The following is a 14,120-nucleotide window of genomic DNA, read 5'->3' as shown; positions in this document are numbered from 1 at the left end:
TTAATAATCCACTTCTCCAGAAACACTCAAGGATTGTTAAAAGATAACATCAACATTGATAGTTTTGAAGATTTTACTTCCTCCATATGAACTTAAAAAATCACTTTTGTCCAGAAAGTCCTAAGCCAGGGAACAGAGAACAAAAGAACTCTGCTATCTGAAAAAGGATCTCTTTCCCAAGAAAGGTGTGTAATTGGTCAGAAAAACATGCTATAATAGAAGCACTACATTGTTTCTAAGAAGTCTGGTTGCTCATTAAACATTACTGGCCGTAGACTCCTGAAAAGAACAATTTCAAGTGCCAAGGTTGGGTCTGTTGGATAGGTATAGTTGATATAAGTGGAACTGTAGACTAGAGCCTAGTCTAAGAATGGAAGAATTACAGAATTCTGCATAAGGAGAAGTAAAAGCATGAGGTCTGATACTTGAGGAGGGTGATCTCAGAGAGACAGGACTGAGGATAGAGGTAGAATTAAGGCTGCAACTGTGTTGGAGGGTAAAGGGGCAAGAGACAAGGACAAATATTGAAAGAAATTAAAGATCATGTGATATATTTTGTGTGTAAATCTCTTTTTAGTTTTAATGGTTGAATCTTTTTTTTTTTTTTAAATGAGGTCAGACACCAGTTCCGAAATAAATAACCCTGAAGTAAAAGGTCATAGTAGAAAGCAGCTAATCAAATTAAATTAGTCCTTGGTAGGAATTTGAAAGAAGACAGAGATGATACTTGCTGTACTGAAATAGGCAAGAGGTAAAAAAAGACATATCATTGGGAGCAATGATATAAAATGGAAATAGAGAGGGGAGGGACTCAAGAAGTGTGAGGACTGTTAGCTAATTGTAAATTCAGGACCAGTTGGGACAGAGTTGTTATTATTGAATGTGATTATGCTGGCACACAAAACCCAGTGAAGATCATGTGAAGATGGTTCATAATTTTACATCTAAATGTTTGAGACTATTTTTAAACTCCCATGTGTAATTCTCATTAATCTGATTATATGAAGGATTCTACAATCATCCCCAAACACATAAATAAAAAGCATATATTTAGAAAGTAGTTAAGTAGGTGGCCATTTATACAAGATTAAAAAAAATCTGAGGCACTGTAAGAGCGGTAAGGTACAGATGCAGTACTACCAGGAAAAGCAATGGGAAGTATGAGAAGACTATTACTCAGTGGGTGTATGTACACCTGCCCAGTTATTGCTCAGGAACCTAAATTCCCATGCAGTAACCTAAAATTACTGTGCAGTATGGGTATGCATCTACACATGCAAGCCCATACTGTGCAGTAACTATGGTGACTTATGCCGGCTTGGGCTTAAATTTGATCCCTGTATGATGCCAATTAGTTACTGCTCAGTAACACACATATAGACACCTTACTACACAATAATGCTGTGCGTGTGGACTGACTTGGATCTAACTTCAATCCCAAATCAGACCACGCATAGTGTTAATGTGCTTTAACGTTTGCACCTGTAGACACTAGCCTATTTCTGTTTACTGAGCAGTAAATTTAATGTGATGTAAATGCACATGTAGATGTGCCCAGTAAAGATCTAGAAAATCCTCTCTGTATTCTTAAACACAGTAGCCATATCCAATGCAATAAGTGTTTCCTGCCAATATATCCCAGGTTAGTTAGTACAATGGTTAGACACTGGCTGAGTTTTGAACAGGTATACCTTGCCTAATAAAGTTTTCTTGCCGGTGAAGTTAATTGTTTTGAGCAAGTTGCTTCTTTCAGAGTTATGCTTCTGTGAAATTTCTGCACTTTTGTGTCTATGCTCCTCAATTTCTATCTGTACTGTAATAAAAGCAATCTTTTCTGAGATATTTGCCTTTTTAGAAGAGTCTGAGCCAACTGATTACAGCTTTTTTTTTTTTTGCTTTTTTTGGTTATAACAAATAGAGAGGTTTCAAAAGATACATGGAGACTGTGGTTTAAAACAGCCATTATGTTTTACTAAAAGTAGATAGGATATTGAAGCTATTCACTGAGGACTGTCTTAATGAACAATTGCAATGTCCACCCAGTGCAATCTGACAATTACCATGCTAGAAGAGAGTCAAGATAAACATACTTTCAGAGCTCCTGAAGTTTTCGGCATGCAGAACACGGTACCCTTATTTATCAAGAAGTCTTAGAGACTGACTGTACCATTGTTGATAGTCAGGGTGCAACTGTATATTTTGACTTTTCTTTTCCCATATTAGCAACGAAAGCTACAATCCCAGGGAGGGGCATGTCTTTTAGATCTCAGAGCTGATAGTGGCTGCATGTGTTACATTGGGTGATTTGAACTTTTGAATGCTTTTGTCATATACATTTCTGAGAGCATTTTGTCAGCATTCTTGGTACCTTCAGAGAGGTGAGTTTTAAGATGCACAGTAATTCTTCAAGTCTTAAAATGCAACTGATGACATCTTTGAATGAAACGAAGTAGATTGGTCAGTATAACCTGAGTTTCAGAAAAATGTGGCTTTCATACATCTCAGAGTACTAAGGTAATGAGCATCTATTTTTAGAACAGTATTTATACTGCAGCAGTGTTTGTATTCAGCTCAATCAGCTATTGGGCTATCAGGTTGTCTAGAAGTTTAAATATCTTGCTAGATGATCGGTTCTTGCATTTCAATGGAACTATACTGATTTTTCCCCTACCTCTATTAATATTTACTGAAAATTGTGTTTTATGGTGGCACATGATATTAAAGTGATTATTTCATTTCACTATATAATAAGAGCTGATAAGTAGCTGCTCTCTGAATCTCTCTCTCTTGCATCAAGACTTCTTAAACAGATAACATTCTTGTAGATACAGTGGTCGTAGAAAACTTTGTTTTGGGATTCGTTTTTTTTCCTTGCCATTGCATATTACAATGTTGGATTCAGCGTGAATTTGGTTTGAATCCTATTTGAAATGTCTATGCATTAGCAGCTGTGATGTATGTAAGCATAGTACTGCACAATATATAGATTTTGCTTTATAAGTGTTATCTGCCTCTGCATCTGCCTTTGAGCAGATGTTTAGCAGATAACTTGTTCACATAGTATAGTACTTTTCTAGTTTCATAACGATGCTCTGTACTCATAGTTTTGTTCACAAAATGTAGGCAAGACAGTGAACTTTTTTATTTTCATTACCACTTAGTTAAAATTCTCCCTTGTTAGGCCTTGACTTAACAAAATATTTATGTTTTTGAATTCATCAGGTTGTGAGACTACACCTAAATGCTTTCAATCAGGGGTCTCAATTGTAAATAGAGTCAAAGTTCTTGTTAAGCATTAGATGCATTCTAAGTCCCTTATTCAGTCCCCATTTTCAGGGACTTCTGCTTGAAGAGAAACCATATTTAGGATTTAACTGCATAAACTTATAAAACGTTTTGGTAAAAAAAATCCACCCTTAATTTGTAATTTATCCTTGCTGTAAAATATTTGTCTTCATTTGAACTTGGTTGTGTTTCTGAATAGCTAATTATATTCAGAGTGTCCCATAGTATAGTCCGGATTCATATTTTAAGGTAAATACTTTCAAAAAGATCCTTAGATTATGGATTATGCCTCTGCTTTAGGGGCATCCAATTTGAGGCATTTTAGGCCTAATTACCACAGATGCTTTAGCTGGGTTTAAAATGATCCAACATTTTCTAAGAATTAGGTCCCAAAACATTAATTGAACTGCCTAAAGCATGTTACTTAGAATGTTTTATGCTAAGGCTATGTGAATACTGTCTTGATTGCTTTAATCTCTGCTTGTTGGACAAATAAGTGCTAGTAAGAATCAGATATCAGTATGAATCGAGACACTGATTATTTGATGCCACTGATGTTTCCATTTCAGAAATGTGTGCTGTATTGGCCAGAAAAAAGAGGAATATATGGGAAAGTTGAAGTCCTTGTTACCAACGTGCAAGAATGTGAGAACTATACTGTTCGCAACCTTATATTAAAGGTAACAATGTTCTGTGCCTGTCATAGATAAATGTCCTTCAAATATCTGTAATTCTTCCATGCTGGATATTAAGTGAAACTGAAAGGCAATCAGTTTCAAACTGAAAAGAGATATATATGTTTTTGGCATGATGAATAAATGACCTGTGGAACTCACGGCTACAAGGAAAAAGTGAAACCATTTCCCAATAATATTTATACTAAAGCTATTCTGTATCATTTTGGCAGCATTAACGGGCCTTAAAATTGGAACAAATTTCACCCTCTTATAGTACAATAACTAGGAATTCTTCACATGGCTAGAGTGACGTATAGAGCTTTTACTTTAATTGAAACTCAGACCCCTGAAGTTTAACAGGATTCAAAGAAACATTAAAGGTTGATTTGAATGAAGATGATGTTCATGGCCCATCAGACAAGATAAAAATAAAAGATTAGAATCATAAGGAAAAAGGGGTTTGAAGGGACCTCAAAAGTTTCAGTCCTAAAGGGATACCAACGTTATGCCTTGAAGCATAAACTTGTGCGGGCCGGGAGAGGTCTGAGGCCCTCGGGGGTTTTTCGTGCGGCGGGCTGTGGCCAGCAGCCCGGACACACCGGGTCGGGGAAGGCAAGCGGCACGCTAGAATTAGGCACGGAAGCTTAGTGGTTGATTTAAGATTATTTTACTTACACCGAAGATGGTCGCGGTGCAGGCAGGAAAACTTGCTTGAGTTGCAGTTACAGACAGAAAAGAAGAGAGGCGGACTAGAGTTCCTTCCCGTGAACCTTCTAGCCCAATCCGGTTGAAAGCTCTAAACCGCGAGCCCGTCGTGTCAACCGAAGAAAGTAACTCAAAGCAAAGAGCTCTGAATACACTCACACGAAGTTTGCTAGGCTCCGTGGAACTTGCGCGCAGGGAAGGGTACGTCGAGGGATCAGGCGGTGACGGGGAGAGGCGAGAGGCTGATCAGACCCCTATAGCCTTCTTGAGATACACGCTGGGTCCGATAGGCTCCGCAGCGCTTAGAGATCTTCACGAGACGTGAAGTTCTCTTCCTCCTGATAGTCGTGGAGTCCTCCAACTTGGGCGGAAACCACTCAAGCCTCTTATACGGCTAGCAAGCCAATCACTTAACACCACATGGGAATAATTTAGAACTGGCCAATAGTGGGGAACAAATTTGTATACGAATGGCAGGAACTCCTTGCACTGTGCATTTCTCTTTTTGCAACTAAGAAATGCACCCTGCAAAGAAAGCTACGAGTGGCGGGAAATAATTTAGCAGTGCTGAAGCACACACAAACAAAAATCACACTCTTGGGTTGTGACAAAACTAAACTTGAACTGTCTGGAATTAGGAAGAAACTGCTACTATTAGTAAATTATTCCATAACTGCCCACAATATGGTAACTATCTCCTGTTCCTGAAACATCTTGAAGACCGCATGCTAGAAGAGAGAAACAATTAGTCTAGCCCATGCAGTAGTTCTGTTCGTGTGTGTTCTGTATCTAGGTATTGTAGTAAAACCTCTGATGGTAAGGATATAGACTAGATAAATTAAGCTATTTCATAAATATGAAAGATGATAGAAGGCCAGATTCTGGCCTGATTCCACTTCTCCTTTGCCAGTCTTTCCATCCCTATCCCACATTGGAAAAGACATAGAAAAGGTGATGTCAAAATGGTCCAATAATTCCCAGTTCACCAGACAGCCCACTGAGGAGCATAGCCAGATAGCTGAAGTGGGAGACAATCTGGACCTGAGTACCAAGGCATTCAGTTTATCAGATGTTGGATGTTCCAGATTACCACTGGTACTTGGCATGATAAAATATTTTCAGCCACCCTTGGGTTAAATTGTGCCAGCCTATGTACATATTCCTTCCTTTGGTTTCCAGGTTTTAATGTAATTTTGACAGAAATAAACTAAATGTTAAAAATTGTTCATCCAAAATGCACAATTCATATCTTTAAATCACTTTCAGCAAGGGAGTCAGTCACGAAATGTGAAACACTATTGGTACACATCCTGGCCTGACCACAAAACCCCAGACAGTGCTCAGCCTCTTCTGCAGCTCATGCTGGACGTGGAAGAGGATAGGATGGCATCACCTGGCAGAGGTCCTGTAATTGTGCACTGCAGGTAATCTCCTCACATTTTCTTAAATTGATTATTGCAAGCAAACTTCTATAGGGGCTTATAGAAAAAAATCTATCTTAAAGGCCCTTTCCTCTTTGCATTGGGTTTTTTTGGAAGTGCTAAAAAAAAAGTTTATCCACATGCTTTTATTAAATACTGATTGTTAGTTTACATTAATGTATTTTAGAAATGTAGTACTTTTTAAATGGCCCTAGTTTCTGAACTAATCCCAAATTCTGCTAACGTATTAAGGAATTTAAGCATTTGAGAGCTAGTTGTGAAGATTGGTTCTTTGGATAGATGTGAGATCTTTTATTAGACCAACTGAATAGTTGGAAAAGAGTTCTTATCAAGCTTTTGGGTGCAATCACCCTTCTTCAGGCATAGGAAGTCTCTGCTGTTCTGAGACTCCAAGGAATGAGAGAAGCTAAAAGTGTGACAGGATGTCAGTGAGAATGTAAAAACAAAAGGTAGAGCCTAATTTCTACCTATTTACATTCTCACTGACATCCTGTCACACTTTTAGCTTCTCTCATTCCTTGGAGTCTCAGAACAGCAGAGACTTCCTATGCTTGAAGAAAGGTGATTGAGCCCAAAAGCTTGAACTTTTTTCTAACTACTCAGTTGGTCTAATAAAAGATCTCACATCTACCCAAGAGCCTTGCCTGCCTGTGTCCTTAGACCAACACGGCTACAACCAAAAGCCCAGTTCTAAGAAGTAGTTTTCAGTTCTGTTTCTTGTTCATTGCTCACTTTAATTGATATTCATTATTCATGTTGTGTGATCCATCACTTAAGTCATGTGTTCTGCCCTGTGATTGGATGACTAATGTATTTTTTACACAGGATAATAATAAGATAACAAGCTTCAGGTAAGCATTTCAGACAAATATACATTAGTGCTAAAATTCACAAATGTTTTGGGGTTTGCAACTTTTGCACAAACCCAATTGGCTGAGTATATGCAAACAACAACCCATCTTACTCCACATATCAAATGAACCAAATACTGCCTTCACTCTTTATATGATGATATAATGAGCCTACCCATTCCTCACCCAAATGTTTTCATATTAGAGTCTTGAAGGAGTATTCTACAAACAAACAAATGGAAATGTGCAGTGTCATACTGTATTACCATAGTGTGCAGTGATAAGCCCCTCAGAGTACTTAGATAAGAAGATCACAAAAATACTATGATAAGGATGGACAACAACAGAAAAGGGGAGGGGGGGAATAGTGGGTGCATCTACATGCAACATATTAATATGCATTGGCCTAATTTAATGTGCATTACGGGTGTGCATTTACATGTTTGTGCCCTTAATGCACATTAAAAATGGCAAAATTAAGCTAATCATGCCTATATTTGATACCTACAAGTACAGGTATCAAATTTAGGTGCGACTGGTTAATGCACATGTAGATGCGGGCCAGGTCTGCCCAGCCAGTAGGGGAACATGGCAGGGCTGCAGGGACTTAAAACTAACTTTAGTGCCAAATCTCTGCACATGTAGACACCTGCCAAAAATCACTTAATGCACATTAGTTTGATGCGCATTAAATTTAGTCACACTTAAATGCACATGTAGATGATCCCAGTGTGTTGGATTCAGTTGGATCTCTCTTCACTAAAACTAGGTAAATGATAGGGCCTACATGACTGATGTGGGGAGGGAAAAATTTTAAAATCCTTTTGTTTGTTAAAAGAATTAGAAAAGTTGTCCAAGAACAGTTAATCCATAGGAAAATTTGAACTGTATAACACAGCCAAGAAGCTTGATGTAGAGTGTTCTGCTGTGAAAAGATACTGGCCAATTCAGAGTTTTAATTTATGCACTCCTTTTTTCAAGGATTCCAGAATATTTTGGAGAAGAGAACGCACATGCCTTGATTTGCTTAAATTAGTGCCTTTGTTTTCCCCTTTTGATAAAACGTCTCTAGCCCCTTTTGGACATGTTCACCCAAATAATCCTAGTGTTCAGGAGTACAGCTCACATCCAGCTAAGGAAATCAGCCTTTTCTTACGCTGCTAGTTTTGCCTCTTATTAACATCTTATTTTTTGGCTCAGCTATCTGTATGTGTTTAGTTACTGAGTCCTGTTGATAATCCTGACTTCCAGATGGGAGGGCTCTTGAGTCTTAGATACACTCACATCTTTAATTCCATCAGATTTTGTTTAGCTGTAGTATGTGTGCTTAATCCTAACAACACTTTACACTCTTATGGCAATCCAAAATATTTTATTGCCACTAACTTAACCTAATTAAAGAGAACTATAAGGTGCACAGATGAGTGTATACTCATTAGATAAATCAGTAGTCTGCAAATTTTGTTGGCTTATGGCCAACAGTCGTGAAGAAGGAAAACATTGCAGACAACTCGAAGCATAACAAGGCATTCTGGTGCCCGGGCAGTGGTGATTTTCAGCTGCCACTGTCACAAGCATGATCATGTGGCTGTGGTGGCAGCTGTTTTTTTCTACTCTTCCCTCACTTGCCCCCAAGTCAGCACCCAGAGTCGTTGCCCTGGTTGCCCCATTTTAGTTCATAGAACCATAGAATCATAGACAATTAAGATTGAAAGGGACCTCAGGAGGTCATCTAGTCCAACCTCCTGCTCAAAGCACAACCATCCCCAACACTGCTGCAGGCAATATCCTTCCTATTCTGCACTCTCTGTCAATCTCAGTTTTAACTTTTTAATTTCTTGTGGCTGCCACAAGGGTTCTTCTGTCTTAGAGTTCTGCAGGGAGTATGTTTCCTGCAGACCAAGGGTTGGGGACCCTTACTGTGTATGGAGAAATTGTGGATGGCCAAATTGAGGCACAAAGTGGTTAAATCCTAACATAAAGTCCTGATACTCATCTGAAATCTGAAGTCAAGCATGGTGATTTGGAATTCTGACTCCTGACATTTACTTTTAACTGCCAGATAACATCTGCCGCACATTTTCCCCCAGCAGGAACAAATGTGTAGAAATGGTTTCAGTGAATTCCTGGAACAGATGAAAGGAACGGTGGCCCAGTTCCTCAAAGTCATAGGTAGATAGATGCTGGAGACACAAGGGGCAAAGAATGCGCCTACTAAAAGGCATACTGACTCCTTTTCCTCTCTGCAGGGGGAGAGGAGAGGGTGGTGGATAACATTGGTACTATTAATTTTTTTTCTATGTAGCCATGGCTGATAAAAAAAGACTAGAGTGGAAACTCTCCAGCCAAGCAAGGTGAAGTTAGGGAAGGAGGGAAGAGTGCTTGGACAAATCCCCAGGTCTGTTGCCTCTTGGGGCCAGCTCTGCTTCTTATGCCACATCTCCATCATCCATTTCTTAGGTCTAGAGGATACTTAAACTCCTCAGTTTCACTGAAACTTTTGAAGTTTTGCATTAAGTTGTTCCTTCCATACACTTCTGAGGAGAATGAAAACATATAGGCACAACTAATAGCACAAGGTAACCCACGACTGATAATCTGCTGTAGCATGAAACACATTGATTTGTAACTAAAAAGAAATGTTAGCCTTATTAATCATACACCTAACTGCTTACCATTTTCTCTTCTCCCTATTTAGCACTTTATATATATATTTTTTTCCATAAATCAGAGGTCAGAGTTTTATGAAGAAAACAAGCTGAAGTAGAGCTGAGAGATTCATCTTTGTTTTAATTCTGCTTTCAGTGCTGGTATAGGAAGAACTGGATGTTTTATTGCTACTGCCATTGGTTGTCACCAGTTAAAGGAAGAAGGAGTTGTAGATCTATTAAGCATTGTCTGCCAGCTTCGAGTGGACAGGTGAGTTGTAATGCAACCATCAGATCAGTCAAATAACTGACATGCCATTTGCAGTCAATGTTTGTTACATTAAAATCTGATGTATTTGTCAGTTAACCTCAGAACAGAAGTACTTTAATGCAGAAATACTGTCCTGAAGCCAACACTATACAATATTACAGAAGGTTAGAAATGTCAGCAACTACAAATGACTCTGGTAAATTGTAAATGTGAACTGAAATGCTTAGGTTCTTAAAATGTTAACATGCCACATGGGAAGACTTAAGAATTCCAAACTATCATGCGTAGGATTTTCAGAAAATCTCAGTTGCCCTTATTTCCTGTCCAGCTTTGCTAGAGGGATTTTTACTATGGACTTCAGCAAGAGCAAAGTTAGGCCAGGGCAGGGTATGCCTATACTACTTTCAAGGTGATCCCAAGACTGTGGCCAGGTACACTGATCATCACTCTCAGAAGCATGTCCTGGACAGATCTGGAGAGCCTTCCTAGGTACCTACCACCAGGAAACCACCCAACATTTTTTCAGCACACATTACATGCAGAATGTGAGTAAGTGGATAGGGTGTGTTCTTGGTCGTGGTCTTAAGATCACTGCGGAAACTATAGAGACACACCCACCGAGTGCTTTGGGAAATCCCTCTCCACACTTTAACCAAAATATCTATTAACAAATTTTCTATTTTTCTCTTCTGTCAGGATCTCAGTTTGGGGTTTTATGTTTCTCTTGCATGAGTAGTTTTCACTTAAGTAAGGTAGGGAGCTATGACTTCCTAGGTGCAATGATAAGAAACATGGCTGATTTCAATATTAGTTTAATTGTCAGCTCATGGAGGAATTCTATCCAGCCCAGGAAGCCTGAGTATTGGTAGCAATTTGGCAGCATGGGGCTTCTGCAATATTGGGAGAGGAGGGATCAGGATTTGCACACATGGCAGTGGCCAGATGGCACAGAGAAATGTCAGTGGTAGCAACTGGGTCATCAGCACTGGCCCTTTATGGAGCAAGTGGCATTATTTCAGTCCATCACTCCTAAAAGATGCTAATTCCTGCTCTAAGGGAATATTTCATATTTCTAGCCGGATCTTGCAGCTTATGAACATAAATGACACATAGGAGAAGGGAAAATCCCTCCTCTGATTCACAAACTGTCTAATCGAATTTCCCACTATCCATTTGACAGTGTATTTGCTGCCTTAAAAAATGAAACGGAATATTTATTTCCCTTTTAGTAGCTCTATTATAAAATCGTTTATATTTATTCTTCATGACGTCCAGCTGTGTTTTCACTATACTGGAGCAAACCCTGCTTTTAGGTACACCAGTATTAATGTACTTATTCCCATCTTGAAACAATTATTCCAAACTTGCATTGGTATAACTGGCCACAGAATCTGACATTGTGTTTTTATTTAATCACTTATAAATATTACTACACCAGATGAACTTAGAAGAAGATTAAGTCAAGTCAGAACAGTGGATATCTGATCTAAATAGGCATATTCAGGGAAGCAGTGAATCTCACAATGCACACACGTATTTTAAAGAATCTCTAAATATTGTAATTTGACATGCCTGCTTATTCACTAGATTCGTATGCATATTGTTGACTCGCACTAATAAATGCTGTAGCTCTTATGGGCAGTTTTTCCATATCCTCATTCACTAAAGACTTAAGCATTAGTTGACATAACACGTAAATAAATAAGATTCTTTTTCAGTTAAAATTCAGAAAAAACAGATACTTTGTCTTTCATAATTATTCATAGTTCCTAGCTGATTGGTTTAATCTGCTATCTAGGCTCCCTCTACACGATGCAGATATCTTGCAATTAACTGGTTAATTGCACAATTACCTTGAGACCAGCTCCACATACAAAGTTGCTGTCACATCATAAAAAGCTCCAACCAGCTATAAAGTTAGACGTCAAAAATGTGGTCTAACTTTATAGCTGGTTGCTATTGAACTTTAATTTGCACGTGTAGCAGGGTCTCTCCTCCAACTGGGAGACGGTCAGCTAATGGGGCTCCCAGGTGCAGGGGTGCACCAGGCTGGAAGTCCCACAAATAAGGGGACTCTCAACCCCAGGAGATGCCAACTCTAGGTCCTGAGAGTACCCTGCAGCCACTGGGACCCAGAGTTCCACAACTGCAGATGCTGGGTCTTGGCAGCATGCCTCCCAGTGTTTGGCTACAATCTCCTAGTCCCAGAGGTGCATAAAATCCCCAGGACTAAGAGATCACAGCAATTGCAGCCTTCCAGCTATGGGGGTGTGTGAAGTCCCTGGAGCTGGGAGATCATAACAGCCAAGAACTTCTGGCTCTGGGGGCTTCACACAGTCCCAGGGCTGGGAAGCTGCAACAGCTGCATCTCCCAGTCATGGGGGTACCTCCATGGCCAGGAGCCCTCACATCTGAGGGGGCTCCCAGTCACAGAAGCTTCTTGCCAGTGCAAGGGGAGCCCAGGATTGGGTTCTCCCTGCACCAGAAGTGAAGTGCAGTGGAATCTAATGCATGATCCCACAGTTGTGCCTCCTGCCATGCACATGTGGCATGGCAGGAGGTGTGACTATGGATTACGCATTAGATCCCATTGCACCTTTACCTGCAAATGTAGAGGGGGCCCTAGTTCACAGTGTGAGTGAAACAAACCCAAGGTCTGCAATCTAATCAATGATGAGGTTTCCAGTCTTAGGGTCAATGCAGCCTCTTGGTATAGTTATGGCAATATAGAAAGTTCCCTAAAGCCAACTTGACTTGCCATCTGAGAATTTCTGCAATGTGGTAGAATCACAAGGTGGCATATGACTGGCAAAATTGGTTGCACAACCCCCTAAATTCTCAGGGCAAGGGACTTATCTGGGAGAGACAGTCTTGCACTCTCTTTTTATTACTGCTGCAGGGCTTCCATCAGCAATCAGGAACAATTCAGAGGAAGGAGGAGGGATTATACCTTTAACATATGTGTAGTATGTTAGTCTGAAAGGTCATAAAGTACTGGCAAGATATCAATTTTTGTACATGTTTAGGGTGAGCTTTTGTGCTGCAAGCAGGGCTATGAATTTATCCCTCAGAGTCCCCTTGTAAAACATAAAAATAAAGGGCACAGGGAAGAAAGGATACCTTTAATGTACTGCTGGGGATCCATAGGTGTCCTGCTGGAAGAAGCTGGCTTAGAACTTCAAGTGAGTTCATCTCTCAAATGCTGTGTCCTCACTGCCTTTCCAGCCAGCCCTACCTGAAGTACTGGAAGCATGTAGAAGTGCATCCCTGGCTAAATCCAGGTCTTGTGAGTAGTGCAGGTAGTGAGCCATTTATATTGCTATATCTCCATTTTGAGTGAACTTTCCACTGCATGGGCTCACAGCCTGAATTTTAGCAGAGCACATCTAACCGATTGTTTATGAAAGACAACAATGCATAAGTACTTTACATACTGAGCCAACTCCAGCTTAATTTACTTACTGCCATGGGCCAGTACAGCAACTGAAAGTGAAGGAGGGAAATATTATGTAAAAAATAACTCCCAAGCCTGGAATTGGAGTCTGGATTAGCTGCATGAAGAACCAAACCCAGAGCTGTGGTTTTCGAAATAGAGTTGTAGTGGGGAATGAAATTCCCAACTAAGGTGTGTCAGTATTTCCTCTGCTCCAAAACTGCAGCTTAAGTTACAAAAGCTGAATAATGGGTGGAAGAACCTACTGGCAGCCAGGGATGCTGTGCTGTGTAGAGAGGCCAGCCTCTGCCTCTCCCAAACCCAGTCCAGAGATAAGATTCAACTGCACTCAGTGTGGACTGCAGTTTTGCTATGTACATAAGCAAGAAACCTTTGATACCATGTATCTTCAAGCTTTTTTTGTAATACTGTACCTAGAAATTCACTACGTTCTTAAAGGCGCATTCTTGGAATGATCTTCAATGAGTTTTCTTTTGGTTTCTCAGACAGGATGAAAAGAATTTCCAACATGCGTCAATTCATTGTTTAAGTATTTTGACTAATCACTGAAGTTTTTAAAAAAAGACATCATATTCATTTGGGACCAGACTATGCCCAGCTGCGCCAGTGATGAGCAAGGGAAGGACAAAGGACAAGTAGCTTCCCTGCCCTTTGCAGCCCGGAAATAGAGCCAGGCAAAGTTACAGTCCTTGCACTTTCAGAATACCAGGGACTGTTTCCCTTTTTACACACCCTGTACAGACTAAGAAAAAAGTAAATTTTCTCTTGGTACACCCCTCCCTTCTGC

At 39.9% G+C, this 14,120-nt stretch overlaps 1 protein-coding gene across 1 annotated transcript in view; it reads left to right on the top strand.

Moving 5' to 3' along the window:
• Window positions 1–14,120, top strand: part of PTPRR (protein tyrosine phosphatase receptor type R) — a 261,768-nt gene that overhangs the window by 240,939 nt on the left and 6,709 nt on the right. The window contains exons 11-13 of the mRNA XM_019493652.2: window positions 3,855–3,965; window positions 5,934–6,091; window positions 9,766–9,879. Coding sequence (XP_019349197.1) covers window positions 3,855–3,965; window positions 5,934–6,091; window positions 9,766–9,879 — 383 coding nt within the window. The remainder of the gene's footprint in view (window positions 1–3,854; window positions 3,966–5,933; window positions 6,092–9,765; window positions 9,880–14,120) is intronic.

The sequence above is a fragment of the Alligator mississippiensis genome, chromosome 4 (assembly GCF_030867095.1).
Source record: "Alligator mississippiensis isolate rAllMis1 chromosome 4, rAllMis1, whole genome shotgun sequence".
NCBI lineage: Eukaryota > Metazoa > Chordata > Crocodylia > Alligatoridae > Alligator > Alligator mississippiensis.
This window is presented reverse-complemented; position numbering and strand designations above follow the sequence as displayed.